At 41.9% G+C, this 26,043-nt stretch overlaps 1 protein-coding gene across 1 annotated transcript in view; it reads left to right on the top strand.

Annotated features, from left to right (window-relative positions):
• SUN2 (Sad1 and UNC84 domain containing 2) overlaps positions 1 to 22,427 on the top strand; it is a 116,159-nt gene extending 93,732 nt beyond the window's left edge. Inside the window, exons 15-19 of the mRNA XM_069737017.1 lie at positions 14,750 to 14,834; positions 14,914 to 15,029; positions 15,297 to 15,464; positions 18,443 to 18,535; positions 20,085 to 22,427. Coding sequence (XP_069593118.1) covers positions 14,750 to 14,834; positions 14,914 to 15,029; positions 15,297 to 15,464; positions 18,443 to 18,535; positions 20,085 to 20,198 — 576 coding nt within the window. The 3' untranslated portion in view covers positions 20,199 to 22,427. The remainder of the gene's footprint in view (positions 1 to 14,749; positions 14,835 to 14,913; positions 15,030 to 15,296; positions 15,465 to 18,442; positions 18,536 to 20,084) is intronic.
• Positions 22,428 to 26,043: the final 3,616 nt, after the last annotated feature.

The following is a 26,043-nucleotide window of genomic DNA, read 5'->3' on the forward strand; positions in this document are numbered from 1 at the left end:
AGATGATCTTACAATTACCCCAAAGGGGAAATTTTTTGGGGAAAGAAAAATAGGAGGACTGTCTTCCTCAAAAACACCTCATTGACTTCTAGCATGAATAGACTGGTATGTGCATCATATTTAAGAAAATAACTTGTATATTATTATTATTTGTATTATTATTATTTATTTATATAGCACCATTAATTTCATGGTGCTGTACATGAGAAAGGGATTACGTACAGAGTTATAGAGATCGTTTACAGTAAACAAATTTACAGTGACAGACTGGTACAGAGGTGAGAGGACCCTGTCCTTGCGGACTTACATTATATGGGATAATGGGGAAGAAACAGAAGGGTTGGGGGTGCGGCAGCTCTGGTGGTGGTGAGGCGGCAGCTCGGGTGGTTGGTGGGGAAGCAGCTCTGACGGTGGCGACGCGGCATCTCGGGTGGTTGGTGACGTGGCAGCAGCTCGGGTGGTTGGTGAGGCGGCAGCTTGGGTGTTTGTGAGGCGGCAGAATGGTTATTGCAGGCTGTAGGCTTTCCTGAAGAGATGGGTTTTCAGGTTCCATCTGAAGGAATAATCGGACGTGTTGAGGCGTGGAATTCCAGAGGATGGGGGGATATTCGGGAGAAATCTTGGAGGCGGTTGTGTGAGGAACGATTAAGTGTGGAGGAGATTAGGAGGTCTTGGGAGGATCGACTATTATGTGTGGGAAGATATTGGGAGATTAGTTCAGAGATATTACTACACTATGCAACACTTTTGCATTTCATTCTATTGTTTGACTGTATCTTTTTGTATGCATGGGACTGTCTCTTATTGCGTGGGCTCTCTACATAATAGCTTACTTTATCCATTTTTTGTATGTACACTTCACCGGTCACTATATCTGAGGTAGCATTAGAAGCTATCCCTTCCTTTGCATTTCATGCACTATATACTGATAGATATGGATTTAACTGTATATATACATCTTTTCTCGATACGTCTTCTGGTAAGGCCTGATGGGGACCTTAAGGAGAGGCGACACACAAGTGGGGCCCCAGCTCTCAACATCTTAGGATGCCAACCTCCTCAAGTAGGAAGGTGTTCAGGTGTTATAGGTTAGGGGTTTCTATCACCCCTCCTCACACAGTACCTTTGTGTGTGTGTGCTGCACCTATTCCTGTACTATGCTGTCATATGCAGTTGACGTTTGTGTGACACAGGTCTGTTTTTATTCCAGTATTTTTTGTACAGTAGTATACAGTACACCTCGGCTGTTACCTTTCAGCTTTGGAGCGTTTGCAAATTATTTCTATTTTTGCACATTCCTCATCTTTACTTTTGGCCCTCAGCTGAGGTGTTTCTTGAGGGAGAACGTCCCCTTTTGTTCTTTCCCCCAAAAAGGTACTATCCCTTTTGGGGTAATTGAAGGATTGTCTATAGCGCTGAATCCTGAATTTTATAGTTTTTGGGGCGCTGATCCTAGTAATTAGTCTTGTTTAGGAGCGTGAGGTCATATAATTTCCCCTTCCAAATCCCTCCTATTTATTTTCTAGCACTTTAGCACTTTTCTTACCCTCTTTTTTTTGTTTTTGTTTATTTTTCATTAAAAGTTTTATATTTTATATGAGGGTTTTTACATATACTTGTCAGCTGCCAAATGCTGACTCAAATGGACAAGGGCTGGATTGGGCCTGACTTCTGTACACCACCAGATGACATCAGCGGAACTCAAACTCAAATCCAGTGTTTTTTTGTTTTGCCTTTTTTTTCTGGTCTATTCCCATGCAACCCTTCCCACCCAAACATGGGTATTTGCTTCAGGATTTCAAATTTTTTATGTCGTCCTCCACCTCCATATCAACAGAGGGATCATGCTACCCTCGCTTTAAATTTATTTTTTAAACTGTAATTTTTATAAAATTTTATAACATTAGAAAACAAAAGTCCAACAATTACAATCAGACACGTCAGTGAGTAAACAACTTTAAGAATCTTCATAGCAAGGAAAAAAAGGGGAGAAAGCTTCAGGAAAGAAGGACGATGAAATAAAATGTAAGTTGGCGCTCTCCCCCATAAAACGACAAACCTCAATGTATAGAAAAACAATAAGCTCTAAATTTCAAGTACCGTATATACTCGAGTATAAGCCGAGATTTTCAGCCCATTTTTTGGGCTGAAAGTCCCCCTCTCGGCTTATACTCGAGTCATACCCAGGGGTCGGCGGGGGAGCGGGGGCTGTCTAATTATACTCACCTGCTCCCGGCACGGTCCATGCAGTCCCTGCTTCCCCGGCGCCCCAGCTTCTTCCTGTACTGAGTGGTCACATGGTACCGCTCGTTACAGTAATGAATATGCGGCTCCACCTCCCATAGGGGTGGAGACGCATATTCATTACTGTAATGAGCGGTAACGGTGACCGCTCAGTAGAGGAAGAAGCTGCGGAGCCTGGGAAGCAGGGACCGCACAGCGCCAGGAGCAGGTGAGTATAATGGGGAGGGGAGCGCTGCGCGATATTCACCTGCTCCTCGTTTCAACGCCGCTCCGTCTTTAGCGTCTTCTGCAGTGACGCTCAGGTCAGAGGGCGCGGTGACGTGGTTAGTGCTCGCCCTCTGCCTGAACTTCAGTGCAGAAGACGCTGAAGATGGAGCGGCGCCGGAACGAAGTCAGGTGAATATTGAAAGTGGTGGGGGCCTGAGCGACGAGAGGTGAGTATGTGATTTTATTTTTTTTTTTATAGCAGCAACAGCAAATAGGGCAAGTGTCTGTATGGGGCCATAACTTTTGTGCAGCACTATATGGGGCAAGTGTCTGTATGGGGCCATAACGTTTGTGCAGCACTATATGGGGCAAATATCTTTATGGAGCATCTTATGGGGCCATAATCAACATTTGTGCAGCATTATATTGGGCAAATGTATCTATGGAGCATCTTATGGGGCCATTATTAACCTTTATGCAGGATTATATGGGGCATATTTTAATATGGAGCATCTTATGGGGCCATCATAAACTTTATGGAGCATTATATGGGGCTCCTGATTCAATATGGATATTCAAAAACACTTAACCTACTGATGCCAAATTAAGTTTACTTTTATTGGTATCTATTTTTACTTTTGACATTTACCGGTAGCTGCTGCATTTCCCACCCTAGGCTTATACTCGAGTCATTAAGTTTTCCCAGTTTTTTGTGGCAAAATTGGGTGGGTCGGCTTATACTCGGGTCAGCTTATACTCTCGTATATATTCGGTAGATAGCTATGTATATGTGTGCGTGTGTGTATGTGTATATATATATATATATATATATATATACATACATACATACATACATACATACATACATACATACATACATACATACAATATTTCTCAAAAAAATAAAGGGAACACTAAAATCCCACAACAATAAAACCTAAAAGTGATCAACGTAAAGTCCCACGGAGGTCTGGAGTTGGAATGATGCTCAAAATCAAAGTGGAAAATGAAGTTACAGGCTGATTCAACTTTGGTGGAAATGCCTCAAGACAAGGAAATGATGTTCAGTTGTGTGTGTTGCCTCCATGTACCTGTATGATCTCCCTACAACGCCTAGGCATGCTCCTGATGAGCGCGGCGGATGATCTGCTGAGGGACCTGGACTAAAGCATCTGCCAACTCCTGGACAGTTTGTGGTACAACGTGATGTTGGTGGATGGTGCGAGACATGATGTCCCAGATGTGTTCAATCGGATTCAGGTCTGGGGAATGGGCGGGCCAGTCCATAGCTTCAATGCCTTCATCTTGCAGGAACTGCTGACACACCAGCCACATGACGTCTGGCATTGTCCTGCATTAGGAGGAACCCAGGGCCAACCGCACCAGCATATAGTCTCACAAGGGGTCTGAGGATCTCATCCCGGTACCTACTGGCAGTCAGGCTACCTCTGGCGAGCACATGGAGGGCTGTGCAACCCTCCAAAGAAATGCCACCCCACACCATTACTGACCCACTGCAAAACCGGTCATGCTGAAGGATGTTGCAGGCAGCAGATTGCTCTCCACGGCGTCTCCAGACTCTGCCACGTCTGTCACCTGTGCTCAGTGTGAACCTGCTTTCATCTGTGAAGAGCACAGAGCGCCAGTGCGAATTTGCCAATCCTGGTGTTTTGTGTGAAATGCCAAGTGTCCTGCATGGTGAGCACAACCCCCATCTGTGGACGTCGGGCACTCAGACCATCCTCATGGAGTCGGTTTCTAACCATTTGTGCAGACACATGCACATTTGTAGCCTGCTGGAGGTCATTTTTGCAGGGCTCTGGCAGTGCTCCTCCTATTCCTCCTTGCACAAAGGCTGAGGTAGTGGTCCTGCTGCTGTGTTGTTGCCCACCTACAGCCCCCTCTACGTCTCCTGGTGTACCGGCCTGTCTCCTGGTAGCGCGTCCAGGCTCTGGACACTACGCTGACAGACACAGCAAACCTTCTTGCCACAGCTCGCACTGATGTGCCATCCTGGATGAGCTGCACTACCTGAGCCACTTGTGTGGGTTGTAGAGTCCGTCTCATGCTACCACGAGTACGAAAGCACAACCAACATTCAAAAGTGACTAAAACATCAGCCAGAAAGCATTGGTACTGAGATGTGGTCTGTGGTCCCCACCTGCAGAACCGCTCTTTTATTGAGTGTGTCTTGATAATTGCCAATAATTTCCATCTGTTGTCTATTCCATTTGCACAACAGAATGTGAAATTGATTGTCAAACAGTGTTGCTTCCTAATTGGACAGTTTGATTTCACAGAAGTCTGATTTACTTGGAGTTATATTCTGTTGTTTAAGTGTTCCCTTTATTTTTTTGAGCAGTGTAGATTGCAGACCGTAATTGGTTTACCCCTCATAGATGCTTCTAGAACTACATAGCTCCTCCCCCACCCCCGATCCACAGATTAATTGGTCACTTGCAATGGGCAATTTGAGGATAGCAGAATCGCCACACCTCCTTTCTTTACATCGTTAAAAGCCAAGAAAGCTGTAGGGTAAGAATTAAGAGCAAACTTAAATGTGCCAGTTTTATTGTAGTGAGTCTACTGTAAAAATACTATATCGGCCTTTTGGGATTTTAATTCCTGAAGGGTGAGCCTCCTCTTTCTAGGGGAATTGAGGCCCCTAACATTAAGCGACACTATATGAGTCATGTTGATGAAATGTTACTCCCTTAACTCACTGGTGCAGAGGACCCCAGGCTTGTCTCTCTTCTGAAACTCCTGGGTCGGAAATGGCTCCAAGCTGTGCCAGAGTAGAGGTAAAGGGAGGGAACAAGAGGAAAAGGGCAAGATACGGACATAATGAAAAAAGACAAAAAGAAAGTACAAACCATAATGAATTATGAACCATAATTCCCAGGGAAAAATTCCTGGTTTGGGGTTATTCCAGTTGAACAAGCTGAGCCCACTGGGAGTATATAACACGTAACTCCAAAAACCTCAGCAAGGGGGCAGAGCCCAAAATTTAGCCTGCTCTGATTTGGGAGGAAACTTTGGGGATAGAAAAAACCAGGGCCCCTCCAGGGAAATAACGCTCATACATTGCGGATATGTCCACAAAGCATGAACAGCTCCTCTACTCTTAACCCCTTAGTGACAGCCAATTTGGTACTTAATGACTGAGACAATTTTTACAATTTTGACCACTGTCACTTTGAGGTTATAACTCTGGAACGCTTTAACGGATCCTGATCATTCTGACATTTTCTCGTGACCTATTGTACTTCATGATAATGGAACATTTCTTCGATATTACTTGCGATTATTTATGGAAAAAAAAACAGAAATATGGTAATAATTTTTTAAAATTTAGCAATTTTCAAACTTTGAACGCCAGGGGCGTTCCCGCTGCGGTCTGGTCCGATGGGCATCGCGGTCCGGTCCAGGGCCTCCCATCTTCTTGACGTCCTCTTCTTGTCTTCACGCTGCAGCCCAGACGCAGGCGTACTTTGTCTGCCTTGTTGAGGGCAGAGCAAAGTACTGCAGCACGCAGGCGCCGGGAAGGGCCAGCGTGAAGACAAGAAGAGGACATCATCCTATGAAGATAGAAGGCCCCGGACTGGACCGCGACGCCAACCGCAGCGGGACCGCCCCTGGGTGAGTATAATCTAACCTCTTTTTCTCATGTTTCAGGATACATCGGGGCTTATCTACAGCATTACAGAATGCTGTACATAAGCCCCTGATGCCAGTGGGCTTAGCTCATCTTTGATTTTGGGGGTGACAGGTGCCCTTTAACCTCTTCCCGACCTGTGACACAGCGTATGCGTCATTAAATTCGGTGCCGATCCGACCTGTGACGCATATGCTGTGTCACAGAATGATCGCGTCCCTGCAGGCTGGGTGAAAGGGTTAACTAATTTCACCCAACTTGCAGTCACAGGGGGAGTGGTACTTCAGCCCGGGAAGGGTGGCTTTGCCCCCCGTGGCTAGGATCGCTCTGATTGGCTGTTGAAAGTGACGTTTCACTTTCAATCAGAGCAATCGTAATATTTCACCAATGAAAATTGGTGAATTATTACAATCCAGCCATGGCCGATGCTGCAATATCATCGGCCATGGCTGGAGACTGCGATCTGCCACCGCCACCGATCCACTGCCCCCATCCTCCGTCCTGTCCTGTGCTCCGCTCCCCTCCGTCCTCCTGTCCGCTCCCCCCAAAGTCCGATCCCACCCCCGCATACTTACCGACCTCCGGTCTCTGTCCGTCTTCTCCATGGGCGCCGACATCTTCCAAAAGATTAGTTCCAGGTACGTTTTGATCGCTGTGATAGGTTCTATCACAGCGATCAAAATAAAAAAATAATAAATAAACCCCCCTTTATCACCCCCACAGGTAGGGACAATAATAAAATAAAGAAAATATATTTACTGTTATTTTTCCACTAGGGTTAGGGTTAGAACTAGGGTTAGGGTAGCAGTTAGGGTTACAATTAGGCTATGTGCACATGGTGCGGATTTGGCTGCGGATCCGCAGCGGATTCGTAGCAGTTTTCCATCAGGTTTACAGTACCATGTAAACGTATGGAAAACCAAATCCGCTGTGCCTATGGTGCGGAAAATACTGCGCGGAAACGCTGCGTTGTATTTTCTGCAGCATGTCAATTGTTTGTGCGGATTCCGCAGCGTTTTACACCTGTTCCTCAATAGGAATCCGCAGGTGAAATCCGCAGGAGAAATCCGCACAAAAAACACTGGAAATCCACGGTAAATCTGCAGGTAAAACGCAGCCCGATGTGCGCCCAAACAGTGGTTTACACAAACATATGGGGCATAAGCGTACTCAAGAAAAATTGCACAACAACTTTGCAGGTCTAATTTCTCCTGTTACCCTTGGGAAAATAACAAAATGGGGGCTAAAAACTTATTTTTGTGGGGAAAAAAATGATTTTTTATTTTCACGGCTCTGCGTGATAAATTTCTGTGAAGCACTTGGGGGTTCAAAGTGCTCACCACACATCTAGATAAGTTCCTTGGGGGGTCTAGTTTCTAATATGGGGTAACTTGTGGGGGGTTTCTACTGTTTAGGCACATCAGGGGCTCTGCAAACCCAACGTGATGCCCGCAGACCATTCCATCAAAGTCTACATTTCAAAACGTCACTTCTTCCCTTCCGAGCCCTGACGTTTGCCCAAACAGTGGTTTACCCCCACATATGCGGTATCGGCATACTCAGGACAAACTGGACAACAAGTTTTGGGGTCCAATTTCTCCTGTTACCCTTGTGAAAATAAAAAATTGCGGGCTAAAAAATTATTTTTGAGGAAAGAAAAATTATTTTTTATTTCCACAGCTCTGCGTTATAAACTTCTGTGAAGCACTTGGGGATTCAAAGTGCTCACCACACATCTAGATAAGTTCCTTGGGGGGTCTAGTTTCCAAAATGGGGTCACTTGTGGAGGGTTTCTACTGTTTAGGCACATCAGGGGCTCTGCAAACGTAACATGACACCGGCAGACCATTCCATCAAAGTCTGCATTCCAAAACGTCACTCCTTCCCTTCCGAGCCCTGTCGTGCGCCCAAACAGTGGTCCCCGTTCCCCACATATGGGGTATCGGCATACTCCGGATAAATTATACAATAACTTTCAGGGTCCAGTTTCTCCTTTTAGCCTTGGGAAAATAAAAAAATTGTTGCAATGCTAAAAGATCATTTTTGTGACTAAAAAGTGAAATGTTCATTTTTTTCCTTCCATGTTGCTTCTGCTGCTGTGAAGCACCTGTAGGGTTAATAAACGTCTTATATGTGGTTTTGAGCACCTTGAGGGGTGCAGTTTTTAGAATGGTGTCACTTGTGGGTACTTACAGCCATATAGACCCCTCAAACTAACTTCAAATGTGAGGTGGTCCCTAAAATATTGGTTTTGTAAATTTTGTTGTAAAAATGAGAAATCGCTGGTCACATTTTAACCCTTATAACTTCCTATCAAAAAATTGTGCTGATGTAAAGTAGACATGTGGGTAATGTTATTTATTAACTATTTTTTTGTGTCACATAACTCTCTGGTTTAACAGAATAAAAATGTACTACTAACATGAAGCCCAATATGTCACGATAAAACAGTCTCAGAATTGCTAGGATCTGTTAAAGTCACTTTGAGGGGTGTACATGACAGAAAATACCCAAACTTGACACCATTCTAAAAACTACACCCCTCAGGGTGCTCAAAACCACAATTAAGAAGTTTATTAACCCTTTATGTGCTTCACAGGACCTGAAACAATGTTAAAGGAAAAAATGAACATTTAACTCTTTTTGCAAACATTTTACTTGAGAACCATTTTTTTTTTATTTTCAGAAGTGTAAAAAAGAGAAAAATCCCCACAAATTTTGTTGTGCAATTTCTCCTGAATACGCCGATACCCCATATGTGGGGGTAAACCACTGGGCGCACGACAGGGCTTGGAAAAGAAGGAGCACCTTTTGACTTTTTCAATGCAGAATTGGCTGGTATTGATATCGGACACCATGTCGCGTTTCGAGAGCCCCTGATGTGCCTAAACAATGGAAACCCCACACAAGTGACCCCATTTTGGAAACTAGACCCATTAAGGAACTTACAGATAGGGCCAGAAATATTTGGACAGTGACACAATTTTCGCGAGTTGGGCTCTGCATGCCACCACATTGGATTTGAAATGAAACTTCTACAACAGAATTCAAGTGCAGATTGGAACGTTTAATTTGAAGGGTTGAACAAAAATATCTGATAGAAAATGTAGGAATTGTACACATTTCTTTACAAACACTCCACATTTTAGGAGGTCAAAAGTAATTGGACAAATAAACATAACCCAAACAAAATATTTTTATTTTCAATATTTTGTTGCAAATCCTTTGGAGGCAATCACTGCCTTAAGTCTGGAACCCATGGACATCACCAAACGCTGGGTTTCCTCCTTCTTAATGCTTTGCCAGGCCTTTACAGCCGCAGCCTTCAGGTCTTGCTTGTTTGTGGGTCTTTCCGTCTTAAGTCTGGATTTGAGCAAGTGAAATGCATGCTCAATTGGGTTTAGATCTGGAGATTGACTTGTCCATTGCAGAATGTTCCACTTTTTGGCACTCATGAACTCCTGGGTAGCTTTGGCTGTATGCTTGGGGTCATTGTCCATCTGTACTATGAAGCGCCGTCCAATCAACTTTGCAGCATTTGGCTGAATCTGGGCTGAAAGTATATCCCGGTACACTTCAGAATTCATCCGGCTACTCTTGTCTGCTCTTATGTCATCAATAAACACAAGTGACCCAGTGCCATTGAAAGCCATGCATGCCCATGCCATCACGTTGCCTCCACCATGTTTTACAGAGGATGTGGTGTGCCTTGGATCATGTGCCGTTCCCTTTCTTCTCCAAACTTTTTTCTTCCCATCATTCTGGTACAGGTTGATCTTTGTCTCATCTGTCCATAGAATACTTTTCCAAAACGGAGCTGGCTTCTTGAGGTGTTTTTCTGCAAATTTAACTCTGGCCTGTCTATTTTTGGTATTGATGAATGGTTTGCATCTAGATGTGAACCCTTTGTATTTACTTTCATGGAGTCTTCTCTTTACTGTTGACTTAGAGACAGATACACCTACTTCACTGAGAGTGTTCTGGACTTCAGTTGATGTTGTGAACGGGTTCTTCTTCACCAAATTAAGTATGCGGCGATCATCCACCACTGTTGTCATCCGTGGACGCCCAGGCCTTTTTGAGTTCCCAAGCTCACCAGTCAATTCCTTTTTTCTCAGAATGTACCCAACTGTTGATTTTGCTACTCCAAGCATGTCTGCTATCTCTCTGATGGATTTTTTCTTTTTTTTCAGCCTCAGGATGTTCTGCTTCACCTCAATTGAGAGTTCCTTTGACCGCATGTTGTCTGCTCACAGCAACAGCTTCCAAATGCAAAACCACACACCTGGAATCCACCCCTGACCTTTTAACTACTTCATTGATTACAGGTTAACGAGGGAGACGCCTTCAGAGTTAATTGCAGCCCTTAGAGTCCATTGTCCAATTACTTTTGGTCCCTTGAAAAAGAGGACGCTATGCATTACAGAGCTATGATTCCTAAACCCTTTCTCCGATTTGGATGTGGAAACTATCATATTGCAGCTGGGAGTGTGCACTTTCAGCCCATATTATATATATAATTGTATTTCTGAACATGTTTTTGTAAACAGCTAAAATAACAAAACTTGTGTCACTGTCCAAATATTTCTGGCCCTAACTGTATCTAGATGTGTGGTGAGCACTTTGAACCCCTAAATGCTTCACAGAAATTTATAGCGTAGAGCCGTGAAAATAAAAAATCCTTTTTTTTCCCCTCAAAAGTTATTTTTTAGCCCGCAATTTTTTATTTTCTCAAGGGTAACAGGAGAACTTGGACCCCAAAATTTGTTGTCCAGTTTGTCCTGAGTACGCCGATACCCCATATGTGGGGGGGGGGGGAGGGGGGGGAGGGGGGGACACTGTTTGGGCACACATCGGAGATCGGAAGGGAAGTAGTGACGCTTTAAAATGCAGACTTTCATGGAATGGTCTGCGGGCGTCATGTTGCATTTGCAGAGCTCCTGATGTACCTAAACAGTAGAAACCCCCCACAAGTGAACCCATTTAGGAAACTAGACCCCCCCCCCCCCAAAAAGAGCTTATCTAGATTTGTGGTGAGCACTAAGACTCCCCAACTGCTTCACAGAAGTTTATAATGTAGAGCCATGAAAATAAAAAATCATATTTTTTCCACAAAAATGATCTTTTCACCCTCAAATTTTTATTTTCACAAGGGTAACAGGGGAAATTGGACCCCAAAATTTGTTGTGCAATTTGTCCTGAGTACGCTGATACCCTATATGTGGGGGTAAACCACTGTTTGGGCGCATGGCAGAGCTCGGAAGGGAAGGAGCGCCGTTTGACTTTCCAAAGCAAAATTGGCTGGAATTGAGATGGGACGCCATGTCGCGTTTGGAGAGCCCCTGATGTGCCTAAGCATTGAAACCCCCACAAGTGACACCATTTTCAGAGGACAGAGAAATTAAATGGCAAATCGTGGTTTTTTTTGTTTTTTTTTGTTTGTTTGTTTTATTCGGTAGCCGGTAAACGGTTAATTACCGGCGACTGCAACCTGGGGGTCAGTAAAAAACGACCCGACCCGAATCATGTTCTCCTGGGGTCTCGGCTACCCCTGACAACCGAGACCCCAGAGAAAATCCGACTCTTGGGGGCGCTATACACTTTTTCCACAGCGCCGTTAATTAACGGGCGCTGTGGTTTAAGTACCCTTAACTACTGCCATTAAAAGGCATATCAGCGGTCGTTAAGGGGTTAAGCAGCATTGTAAGTAACATTATAAGTGTGCCCGCACCGGCCAGTTCTCATGGCGAGTAATAGGTGGGCACAGTAACCACCTACCCACAAGATAGAAGATACAAAACATTGGTATAAAAGAATGTTTAAGGAACGTTTCAACAAGGATTAGTAGAGGACAGTCCCCTTGTAATATCTTTATCACTCGGCTTTCTCCGATCTCTTCCTCTTCTTTTATTTCAAACTGGAGGTGGCGCTCTCGGGGGAACTGGAGTGTCCCAGTCCACAATGTTGGGAAACTGTAGCCCCAGGGCATCACAGAAAGCTGGTAAATCCTCGAGATTGAAATGTCACAGAATTCCTTCCCGGCGAGCTGTTGGGGCAAAGGGGAAACCCCATCTATATGGGATACGGAGATCTTTCAGAATGTTTTAATAGGGGTGTGAGGGATCATCTTTTCTGCAAAGTGAGGCGAGACAGATCTGGAAACAACTGGACTGCTGTTCCCAAGTACAGTATCTCTTTCTGTGACTTGGCCATCATCATGATCTTTTCCTTGATTTCAGAATTGTGAAGACAACAGATAATGTCACGTTTGTATGGTGACGATCCTTTAGGTTGTAGAGCATGGTGGGCTCTGTAAAATTGAATATGTGGAGAAGGTGGGTCACTGAGGACGGAATTAAAGATCTCTTGGAGAATTAATTTAGGATTTTCCTGGTCCTTTGCTTTACATTTTTTAAAGAGTATTTATGTTGCCTGCATTAACATATTTTAGAGGCCTACCTCTAACATTCTTTGAGATAGATAGATATATATATATATATATATATATATATATATATATATATATATATATATAATATTGGTTTTGCGAGGCCCTTAACTATGTCTCTTCAAAGGGGTGTTGGAGTGCCTCCTTCTAATTTTTGGCATCCCTTGCACTTAGTGCTTACACTTTACGAGTGTAGGAGACTCACTCTTTAGTAATGGGAAACATACTTTTCTGAGTCCAAGTTCTAGTTGAGGGAATATTTTTGAAAACCAAAAGAGTCGATGGTTTCTATTAGTAATATATGATATGAGGCAGGAAAAGAACCCCAAAACATCTTTGAACCTCCACCATATTTGACTGTAACTACTGTGTTCTTTTAAGTGTAGCCCTCATTACGTTTAAAATAAACAGTAGAATTATGTGCTTTACCATAAAGCTCTATCTTGGTCTCATCTGTGCACAAGATGCCTGCTGGCCCTCTAAAAATAGTGAGAGCCACGTTGCTGGCCCTCTAAGTATCAAACTTTACAGTATTAATATGAAAAAGAAAATTTGCCCACCTCAGATGGATAAATTATACTGCAGTAGCAGTATATGGATATGCAAAGCTCTCTAAAACCTTTGAGTGAGGGCCACCTGATGGCCCTCTACAAATAGTGAGGTGTGGGCCGCCTGATGGCCCTGAAAATTTTTTTTTGTGAGTTTGAGTCATTCCTTCATAAATTAAACAGGATGTGTCTGATCATGTCTCAGACACCACATGGCCAGAGAAGGTAGTAGAATGTTAAAATTACGATTTGCTTTACTCAAGTAACAACTACCCAAGCATTTTAGTGCTCACTCATCACTAGTCCCTATGACTCAATGTGTTAGATGTAGTCTCTTCAAGTAGCCAAATGGCAGAACATTTTTTTCTGCTGTTTAGGTTACTAGGAGTGTGGATCTGTAGCTGTAATATGTTCTTACACAGGGCAGTATATTAAGGCAACACATCTGCTTAAAAAAATACTATCATTTTTTTCTTAGTTATAGAGTCTGCGCAACTTCCGTACTTAGCTAGTTGTGCTGCTGCTTGTGCCCTAGATATAATGATACCCTGCTCATGGATGCTATCTGCTCTCCCCGTCACAGTTGCCCAGGATTAGAGATAGCAGCACATTAGAAGGGCGAGAGGGAGGAAAGTGCCCAAGTCTCTAGGGAAGTTGAGAAATTAAAGGGAACCTGTCACCCCCCTCAGGCGTTTGTAACTAAAAGAGCCACCTTCTGCAGCACTAATGCTGCATTCTGACAAGGTGGCTTTAGTTACAAAAGCCTGCACACGCTGAAATAAACACTTATAAAATGTGCCCCCTCATACCCTGAAATCGTCCCGGGGGTGGGACTTTCCTTCCTATTTAGAAGCAGCACAGCCGTGACTCCGGAGCTGTGCGCGCCGGGTGTCGCCTCCTCTTTCTGCATTATCGTCCCCGGCACCTGTGCTGTTTTTTTTTTTTCCGGGCAGTTGCGCTGCCCTTCGTACTTACAGGTCAGGTGACGGGGACGATAATGCAGCAAGAGGAGGCGACGCCCGTCGCGCACAGCTCCGGAGTGACGGCTGTGCTGCTTCGAATTGGGAAGGAAAGTCCCACCCCCGGCACGATTTCACGGTATGATGGGGCACATTTTATAAGTGTTTATTTCAGCGTGTGCAGGCGTTTGTAACTAAAGAGCCACCTTGTCAGAATGCAGCATTAGTGCTGCACAAGGTGGCTTTTTTAGTTACAAACGCCTGAGGGGGGTGACAGGTTCCCTTTAAAGAGATCACCCACCTGAAATAGCTCCCAGTACCGAACAAAAGTTACAAAACAGTAAAAAAAAATAGAAAAACATAGCAAATATTAAGAACCAGGCAACCGATCCACAGGGCACATGCGTAAAACTTTCCTGATTTATAAAATTTCAAAAATAATCAGGAGGGTAAAGCTTATTTTGAAAAACCTTTTCACATGGCTGTATAATTGATCCATGCTGGTCACACAGTGACCCCCTGAGTGGTTGTCTTTATAATGCAGAATATATGGTCTTCATGTCTCGCTATATAGGGTTATGACGCTATTATAAACTTCTCCTTCTGAAATCAACACACATTTCCAATATAATGAACACTTTGTAGGAACTACATTATATAATTTGTCCTTTTATTTTTCTTTTTGTAGGAGGTGTATGAAATTGTTAACCGTGCCCTGCAGAGATACAGCGAGGACCGGATAGGGCTTGTAGATTATGCCCTGGAGTCCTCAGGTTGGTTCTTCTTTCCTCAGTTTACTCATAAATGTAATGCTACATTGTGATAAGTTTCTAATTACATTTATGTGCTTAGGTGCAAGTGTCTTAAATACAAGATGTTCTGAAACGTATGAGACAAAGACCGCTTTAATCAGCCTGTTTGGGGTCCCCCTTTGGTACCAGTCCCAGTCACCTCGTGTAATACTTCAGGTAGAAGTTCCAGTTTTATGAATGTATCATGTTTCACAAAAATGTTTCTCCTATAATTTAGCTACATCCCCTCTGTAATGCTATGACCACTTTGTTAGAAAATCATTGGTGAAGCTATAAAAGCAACAAAAAAAACACCTCACAAAATCCTCCCACAGCTACATGTTGTAACTGTTATATGCCAGATTTTTGGCATTTAGTGTTTGGCAAATATCTCTCTAATTTTTTCCCACACACTGTCAAACAACTAGTATTTTCTTTTTTCAGCCGGATTCAAACCCTGGAAACTGCTGGGCATTTAGGGGTTCTCAGGGCTACGCCGTTATCCGTCTCTCCAGTCGTATCAAGCCAACATCCGTCACACTGGATCATATTCCTCGATCCTTGTCACCAAAGTCCACAATTGCAAGCGCACCTAAGGAATTCTCTGTTTATGTACGTAAGGTCCTAACTGCTATTACTATGTTGCTATGTAACATTGGTTCTGGCTGCTATTGGGCATATACAGTGGGGGAAATAAGTATTTGATCCCTTGCTGATTTCGTAATTTTGCACACTGACAAAGACATGAACAGTCTTTTAAGGGTAGGTTAATTTTAACATTGAGAGAATGAATATCAAAAATGAAATACAGAAAATCACATTGCAAAATGCAGATAAGTTTATATAACTTGTACAGTGAGAAATAAGTATTTGATCTCCTACCAACCAATAAGAGTTCTGGCTCCTACAGACCAGTGTTTCCGAAACTCCAGTCCTCACGGACCCCAACAGGTCATGTTTTCAGGATTTCCTTAGTATTGCTCAGGTGATGGAAGTATCCGGAGTTCTCTCACTTGTGAAGTACTATAGAAATCCTGAAAACTGTTGGGGTCCGTGAGGACTGGAGTTTGGTAAATACTGAGTTAGACATTCCTAATCAACTCATTACCTGCATTAAAGACTGCTGTCTTACATAGTCACCTTTTATAAAAGACTCCTGTCCACAAACTCAATTAATCAGACAGACTCTAACCTCTACAACATGGGCAAGACCAAAGAGCTTTATAAGGATGTCAGGGACAAGATCATAGACCTGCACAAAGCTGGAATGGGCTACAATACCATGCGTAAGATGCTAGGTGAAAAGGAGGCAACTGTTGGTGCAATAGTAAGAAAATAGAAGAAATATAAAATGACTGTAAATCAACATCAATCTGGGGCACCATGTAAAATCTCACCTCGTGGCTTATCCTGGATCATGAGGATGGTGAGAGATCAGCCTAAAACTAAACGGGCGAGGAACTTGTTAATGATCTCAAGGCAGCTGGGACCACAATCACCAAGAAAACCATTGGTAACACATTACGCCATAAAGGTTTAAAATCCTGCAGTGCCCGCAAGGTTCCCCTGCTCAAGAAGGCACATGTGCAGGCCCATCTGAAGTTTGGCAATGAACACCTGAGTGATTGGGAGAAGGTGCTGTGCTCAGATGAGACAAAAATTGATCTCTTTGGCATTAACTCAACTCGCCGTGTTTGGAGGAAGAGAAATGCTGCCTATGACCCAAAGAACACTGTCCCCACTGTCATGCATGGAGGTGGAAACATTATGTTTTGGGGTGTTCTCTGCTAAGGGCACAGGACTACTTCACCGCATCAATAGGAGAATGGATGGAGCCATGTACCATAAAATCCTAAGTGACAACCTCCTTCCCTCTGCCAGGACATTTAAAAGGGTCGTGGCTGGGTCTTCCAGAAAGACAATGACCCAAAACATACAGCCAAGGCAACAAAGGAGAGGCTCAAAAAGAAGCACATTAAGGTCATGGAGTGGCCTAATCAGTCTCCAGACCTTAGTCCCATAGAAAACTTATAGAGGGAGTTGAAGCTCCGAGTTGCCAAGCGACAGCCTCAAAATCGTAATGATTTAAAGAAGATCTGCAAAGAGGAGTGGACAAAATTCCTTCTGACATGTGCGCAAATCTCATCATCAACTACAAAAACCGTCTGACTGCTGTGCTTGCCAACAAGGGTTTTGCCACCAAGTATTAAGTCTTGTTTGCCAGAGGGATCAAATACTTATTTCTCATTGCAAAATGCAAATGCATTTATATAATTTATACAATGTGATTTTCTGAATTTTTTATTTTTGATACTCGTTCTCTCCGTGTTAAAATTAACCTACCCTTAAAATTATAGACTGTTCATGTCTTTGTCAGTGGGCAAACTTACAAAATCAGCAAGGGATCAAATACTTATTCTCCCCCCCCCATGTATGATCATGAGGCACACTACTACTGACAGTGGCCAGTCTGGAAGGGAGCAGGGGAATCTGTCCACCATAGGAACCCATGTACAAATGTATACAACATGCTATACTTATTTTTTGTGATGGCCCTTTGTATATGAAAGCGCTATCCCCAGGCTTCCCTATATGGTTAACTAAACATCATGCAAGCTCAATCCAGACAAATGTTGGGACAAAAGGACTCTCTTTGGCCTCTGCCTGATGAATTAAGGTCTGCGTTAATTATGATGAAAACTTTTTTTTTTTCCCTTAATTTGTTTGTTTTTATGTCCCTTATGTGTGTGCGTGTGTTTTTATACAATATCACTATGGTTTTAGTGATAGGGGTGTCTTATAGATGCCTTTTTCTGGGGTGGCTGAGAGCTGATGTTTTTAGCCTGCACTGTGGTGTAGGGGGGGAGGGAGTAATATCCATTGCCCCTTCCTAGGCTATTAATATACAGTGTGTGTATATAATATATGCCTGTTTGTTAGACAATCCCTGCATGTGTTGCGGCTGTTGGACAGCAGTGAGACATGTAGCCGCAGGGACTCGAACATATTATGCGAGCACACCAAAGACACTCGGAGCGAGCATGCTGGTGTGCCAATAATAATTGTGTGTATGTATATTTTTTATATATATTTGTGTGTTATATATATTTATTTATTTATTTAACAGAAGCATAGATTAAATGGTGATTAAGCAAGAGGCCTAAGCAGTTTCCTGCACTTCCCTCTGTATTGTTTTCTGCTGCATTTCTCTGCCATGGCAAAACAGAATACTACATTTTGTTTCTAGCTGTAACTTTCTGATATCACTCTGGTTTATTCATACATGGTAAATTACATTTTTTTATTGACCACTACTGGGCTTTGTTGTGGATTTTGGTGTGAAATGTGCCAGACATTCACCCTGTCTGAACAACTTCTCCTACGATCATTGTCATATACAAGATCAAGATATGAATATTAAGGAGTGCTATTTTACAATGTGATTAGGAACGCGCACTCATATATATGATTCCTTTGGGGTTATTAACCGCTTTGGTTGCGTATACCTATTCCTCATCGCTTGTGATGATTTCTTATTTTATCAATGAATGGTTGGAATTCTGAGAATTTAACTAATAAAAATCCTACAGGGTTTGGAAGAAGAGACACAGAAAGAAGGGTTACTCCTCGGCAACTTCACGTACAATCAGAATGGAAACCCAATACAGACTTTTCCTTTGAAGGTAATCATATTGTTTCTTAGCTATTTTCAATGTCCTTATAAGATGCTTCTATAAAATATCAAGGGCTAAATGATGTCTTATCTTACTGTGATATCACCATAATGGCACCATAATTATGGGCTATAGTGAGAGTAGTAATCTGAAGCCACCGCCAGACACTGCTGGTGCCTAATGGAAGCATAACTTTTAATGTTCTAATTAAAAAAAGAACTAAAACATACAGCAAACCCCAATATACAGGGTCAGGTATTTAAACCAGTTACTTATTTTAGAACATTACACTCGCCTTGTTTGTCCAGTCGCTGCACACCACTAGTGTGTATTTAGTATCTAGGGTCCTGGCTCGCCTTCTCAAATTATACACTATATAAAGCTTTATAACGAGGTGATTCCTGGGAGCTGATGGATTAAATTATACCACTCAAACATTATGTGTATTTGTGTAGGGGTTATAATGCCTTCCTGGGACTACTAGTAGGTTATTTGTCTGCTATTCGTATGGTGCATATAACTCACCTGCTTTCTATGATGCCTATTGTTGCATACAGATAGGAGGCAATTTTTCAATTTTCATGCCTCCCTAGGTGTTATGCTTTAGCATAAGTAACTGTCTGGTTTTCGGTCTTTGGCTAAAAGACCAATTTGCTGATATTTTGATGCCTGATAAGGCAGTCCCTCCACCAGCCTGACTTTCTATAGTGATTTGAATCTAACTTCTACAATGGGCTTCTGCTGAACCTCATCTCATCTGAGAGCAGCATGATGTAGGCAAAGAGACCCTGAATCCAACAATGTATCACTTTGATTACTGGGTGCAGCTGTTCTGGCACAGAGTTGTTAGATTTAGCAGTGTGGCAGAGTTGAGAAAGCTAACCCCACCCACACCACAGCTAGCCCTGCCCACACCACAGCTAGCCCCGCCCACACCAGGCTCTGTAGCTTTGACCCTGAGCTGCTGCACAGAAGGAGGCCAGTCACACTTGCAACATGCAGCCAGCTCCTCACAGCAATGTTACTCACAATGTGATTAAAGCTTCAATGTAAGTAAACAGCACACAGCCGGACATGTGACACATGGTTGCGTTCAGTGTTTTAACCCTTACCCCATGCTGTGCTCAGTTTACATAGCAAAAGTCTGCTGACGTAGTCACTTTAAGTTAGGTATTGAAGGTTTATTTAAATGTTATAAGTTCTCACTGATCCATATGATAGATGATAATTTTCTGATCACTGAGTGTTGACCCACAGGGACCACCAACAATCATGAGAGCAGGGTCTGACCGGAGCCATGGCTGGGAATGCACACTGCCATTCCATTCATTCTCTATGAGATTGCCGAGATACTCTGGTGCATTACTTGGCTTTTTTCCGCCAGTCAAATAGCAAAGCATGGAGCAGTGGTGCGCATTTCTGGCCAACGCTGTATTCAACCAGGACGTTTTCTGAAGGTCCTCGCCCATCATGCAGAGTAACCTTTCATACCCCAATGTTTTGCACTTTTCAGCTGCCTCTCATAGGTGTCTATTGTCATCTTTTCTTTTATATTAAGGTGGAAAACATCTCGGCCTTTGATTTGGTAGAACTCCGAATCCAAAGCAATTGGGGCCATCCGGAGTACACCTGTATATACCGTTTCCGGGTGCATGGTGAGGCTGAACCATAGCGGACCACTGTACGTAATCTCAGGCTGAGGCTTCTGGAGAAGGGTCCTGAGCAGTATCAAAGCGTTCTTTCCTGCCAGACTTGGTGGTTGCAGTATTATGTATTATCGCTTTACAGCAAATAATCTGCTCAACAACAATTATGACGACATTCTGCAAAAGGATCTACCCCAAAGGGATAATTTGCTGACTTTTCTGCTATACATATGAAGTGTATTGGTAATGTTGGCACACACAAGAGAAATGGCAATATACTTATCCCACCCGTGTCCATCCCCTAATAATGTGTCATTATACACAGTACATTTAGGCTAGTTCCATAAATCTCATGTTTCTCAGCACAGTTGCTGTTTTTGCTCTTTGATTCATAACGTTATGGTAATGATCATTAAATTAATGATGTCATCCATGTATAATGGCGCATGGGAATCCGCTCTGGGAAATTCTCCTATTGATTAGTAAGACCAATAAAACTAATCTTCCATGATCATTCTGACTGTAAATAACCCAAATATACCATTAACCCAGTAGAGAAACAAAGGATTTTGTGATCATTCTCTTGTGTGTCCGTCACATAAATAAGGATCTGCTGGAAGCTAAATTTATACTAAACTGTATAGAATTGTTCTTTTTGCACTTATCTGCCTTGATTTATGCACTGTGGATGCCATCTACCTGCTTGTCTTTTTGAAAGGCAGTATTTAAAGGGAATCTGTCACCGGGTTTTTGCTTTCAGTCTAAGGACAGAGTAAAATAGTAGAAGAAACCCTGATGTCCAGTTATGTCACTTACTGGCCTTCTTGCTGTGGTTTCGATAAATCAGTTTTATCTGCTGCAGATTTGCTAGTTCTTTCAATGATGAGCTCTGTATAACCCCACAAAAGTTTGATTGACAGTTTTCTGTCTTCTGTGTTTATAGAGTTCTGCCGATCGGGGGTGGAGATGGCCAGAGCTCATGAATAGCAGAACAGGAGCTGCAGGAATAAAACTGCACCAAGATGCCCAGTAGGTGACAAACACTAGAATCAGGGTCTCTGCCCATAAGTTATGCTCTTCTTGGGGCAGCAAACACCAGTGACAGACTCCCTTTAGTTATTTTAGCATTTTGATTAATCATTTTTTAACAGACTGTTGGTACAGGATGCCCTGTAGTCATTGATTGTTATTTTATCTAGATCTTTTCACTGATCTCACTAGCAGTAATTAAAGGAAAATGCATTGCTTTGGTCTAAAAGGGGTTGTCCAGACAGAAAAAAAACACAATTATTTAAATGTATTTGAAATTATGTCTGAACACTGATAATATACTTTTATTTTGGTTTTATTATGGGCTTGTTTTGCGATTAAGTGGGGCACTTGCCTCCCTTCCTTTGTGTTGGCTCATGACGTGACATGATTGAAGCTGGATGGTTGGCAGCCAGCCCCCTTCACTAGCCACGTGCCAACATCGAGGGGTTGGAGCTCCTGCTGTGTTGGCACAAACCCAAATGGCCAGACAGATGGTCAGCGGTAATATCGGATCACTGGGGCTTTGATGATACAGGTATATTAGTAAAGTCGACATATTTATACTTCGAGCACATTTAATGATATATATTTTTCCAGGTGGACAACCCCTTTAAGTGCTCTATGGAGGCTGCACCAATGTCATTTTTACATATCTGTTCATTTTGACTGTATTTTCAGAGCTAATCAGCATTTTACAATGTTAAAAATGCCTAATACCTCTAAGTATTACGTACTCAGGACTGCATTTCCTGATGAACTGTTCCGTCCTCCAGCTTTTCCAATAGGTCCTGTAATAAGGACTGTTCTCCCTATGATGCGTTTTTATATACGGGCTATTAGGGCATCCAACACCCTACTCCTTGCACTTGTGTGGTAATTGTCATGCTAGTATTATTTTGACGGATGTATACTTTTTCTCAGTGAGTATTCAATTATTGTATTTAAGTACATGCTTCTATATTAATTTATCTGCGATTGCAACTGGCTTTATGTAGCGGTGGAAAGCCCTGGCTTCTCCTAGAATGTAGATGGCACATTTATAATGGACTTTTCTTTCATTGTTTGAGTTCTTTCAAACTTTTGCCTTGTTCCATATCTTCATACGGGGCCCGATGCACTAGTCTGGCCGGACATATTGTATTGTGTGACGTTTGATTATTCCTGGATCTGCGCATATTGACACCGATCAATAGAAATCTACTTAATGTCAATTTGAAAATCTCTACTTGGTTGTCTACATCCATTCTGTTAAAGACAACCTGCGGGAATACGGTTCCCCATGTAAAGACACTGGTTACTAGCGCGGCTGACGGAGGAGGACTGTGTATAACTCGATATTCTGCATCACCGCTCTGCAATTTGTCATACTTCACATGAATAGGAGGAGATCCATGTTCTCAGGAGAGGAGATGTATTAATTACTCCATCCTTTGCCTTCAGTTGACCATTTTTGTGGATTGATTCTATAGAAAGAAATCGGTCAGTGGCCGACACGAGGTGGCGGGAACCAATACATTTCATGAGTGCAAATTTGAGCCTCTGAATAGGTTAACATTGCAATTTCATCACCCCGCTTTCTAAAACAAAAGTTAAAGTCGATAATATCATATGAAGAATGGTACTACTGGTACCAACCCTAACAATGGCTGCCCCAGGACCGCACATATTATAATGTAACTATATATATATATATATATATATATATATATATATATATATATATATATATATATATATATATATAAAATCTCAAATACTCAAAAAAGTACAGAAACCCTGTGTAGTAGAGTGAATTTGCACACTCGTACATGAAAAAATGTGTGTGTGTGTGTAAATATATATATATATATATATATATATATATATATATATATATATATATATATATATATATATATATATATATATGTGTGTGTATATATATATATATAAATTTCTTATAAGGAGTTTCCAACTTTAGTCTGAATCTGAAAAAAAATATTCTTATACAAAAGATTTCAAAAACTAACCCATGTAATTGTGGAGGGCAAAAAAAAAAATCCTTGTAATGTATCTAGCGAAACCCAAAAATAAATGGACACTAGAGCTATTAAAACTTGTAAAAATTGTATACAAACGATCATACCTAATTTTGTAATTAAATAAGACGCAATTGACAAGAAAAAGACAACAGTCCTAGTACCATGTATTGGAAAAGAGCAATGCGGGTTAAGTGCATAAACAACTTTGTATTTCATACAAACTGCATATATAAATACATAGATAGTATTTTGAGACTACCTCTAAGGGTTTGTAAGGATGAATAAAAGAATACTGTATGTGGATTAATGGTTCAAAGTATCATAACAGATCTATATGTATCATCAGCTAATGAGACCAAAAAATTATTCACAAAAACATATTACTAGTATATATACTGATTAAATAGTCTCGTACCTCAAAGGGGTTATAGATGAGTAACAGAATCCTACGTATATATAGTGCCAGTAGTGCAATATATATAGATATAGAGTCCAGATAAACGCTACAGTGGCGATTGCACTCTATCAATACCTCATTGGGGCGCACAATGTAAATACCGTTACCATATACTAGGACCGAGTAATAAATCTAATCACCATATTCTCCTACCAGTACCCATATGAGCTAATAGACGTGGCATATTGGAATTAATCTATTTAATCAGTATATAGACTATTAATATGTTTTTGTGAATAATTTTTTGGTCTCATTAGCTGATGATACATAGAGATCTGTTATGATACTTTGAACCATTAATCCACATACAGTATTCTTTTATTCATCCTTACAAACCATTAGAGGTATTATTTTGAGACTATCTATGTATTTATATATGTAGTTTGTATGAAATACGAACTGGTTTATGCTCTTTTCCTGTACATGGTACTAGGACTGTTAACTTTTTCTTATCAATTGCATCTTATTTAATTACAAAATTAGGTATGATTGTTTGTATACAGTTTTTAGAATATTTTTCAATAAAAATGTTCTAACGTTTTAATAGCTCTAGTATTTCTTTTTGGGTTTCTGTAATTATCGCATGGCGGAGTTCATACAATATTTGCCCCGTTTTTTGTTTTTTTTAATGCATCTAGCGGTTGAGCTGCTGCTTGGAGCATCCTTGAAGCATGTCGCTACTTTCCGCACCACTGCGTCCATTTTCATCATGTTCGTGTGGTGGTCTCGTAAGTGCGAATCCATAGACCTGTTCCAGTCACAGCTACTGCGATCATAACTTGGATCCCAGCTGCTTAACCCCTTGGATGCTGCAGCCAGTAGTGACTATAGAATATGAAGTGTTTGACAGAGGGAGAGGACTGCTTCTGTCATCCTGTTGGTGCGGCACAATCACTCAGTGCAAAGTTGGTCTTGTAGAAGGCCCTCAGATCTGCCATCAGTATCTGCCGATTGGGCCATGCCAGGACAAAAACCTCACTTAGGCTTTATTCACACAACCGTGTTGCAGATGGATGGCCTCCGTATACTGTCTGTCTGAAATGTGGGCTCTATCATTAGAATGAGCCATTTTTGTCCACAATTCGGACCAAACTCTGACGTCTCCTGTTTTTTTTGGGAGTTTTTGCGGATCGTTAATTAAAAAAAAAAAAAAAAACAGTAAACCCACAAAGATAACTGATGGCACACATGTGAAGATTGCCTTGTATTGATTTGGCTTATCATGGTGACATATCGCTTCATGTACAATATCTTCTTATAACGCCATTTAAAGATTTCTTTTCTCTGTGCTGTTTGGCCATGATAAAATAAGAACGTTTATACTCTCCTCCCCTGCCGACACCATTCCAACTTGGTTGTCACTCGCGGTCCCAGGGCTCACGTGCGGTTATGACACGAGCCTGGCACTCAATCAGCGCTGGTGTCACTGTCCCCGCTTGTGGACAAATTAAACATGAAGAGGAAGTCTGAGATCAGCTGCGGCAATCCTTGCATGTGTTGTGGCTGTCAAACAGCCGCAGGCCATGCAGCCGCGGGGACTCAAACTTATTTTTTGACCACACTGAAGTCACTCGGTTAGCACCCAAGCATGATCAGATAATACCTTATTCAAACACATTCGCTACTAGGTATCTATTCTGACAGTGGCAATAAATACAGTGTGTGCCTAGGCTAACCACTTACATGCCATAGTTGCTATTAATTGCACAGTATAAGCGGACATGGCACTATTGAAATCGACAGTCTCTCCTTCCTGGATATACAGTGCCTTGCAAAAGTATTCGGCCCCATGGAACTTTTCAACCTTTTCCAACATATGCTTCAAACATAAAGATAACAAATGTAATTTTTTGGTGAAGAATCAACAACAAGTGGAACACAATTTGTGAAGTTGAACAAAATTTATTGGTGATTTAACATTTTTGTGGAAATTCAAAAACTGAAAAGTGGGGCGTGCAATATTATTTGGCACCTTTACGTTCAGTGCAGCAAACTCACTCCAGAAGTTCATTGTGGATCTCTGAATGATCCAATGTTGTCCTAAATGCCTAATGATGATAAATATAATCCACCTGTGTGTAATCAAGTCTTCATATAAATGCACCTGCTCTGTGATAGTTTTCATGATGCTCTCTGTGCTTCAAACAGAACCCTGAGACCAAGGAACACAACAGGCAGGTCCAGGATACTGTTGTGGAGAAGTTTAAAGCCAGATTTGGATACAAAATGATTTCCAAAACTTTAAACATCCCAAGGAGCACTGTGCAAGCAATCATATTGAAATGGAAGGAGTATCATACCACTGCAAATTTACCAAGACCTGGCCATCCCTCTAAACTTTCATCTCAAACAAGGAGAAGA

This window comes from Ranitomeya imitator, chromosome 8, assembly GCF_032444005.1.
Source record: "Ranitomeya imitator isolate aRanImi1 chromosome 8, aRanImi1.pri, whole genome shotgun sequence".
NCBI classification, from domain to species: Eukaryota; Metazoa; Chordata; class Amphibia; order Anura; family Dendrobatidae; genus Ranitomeya; species Ranitomeya imitator.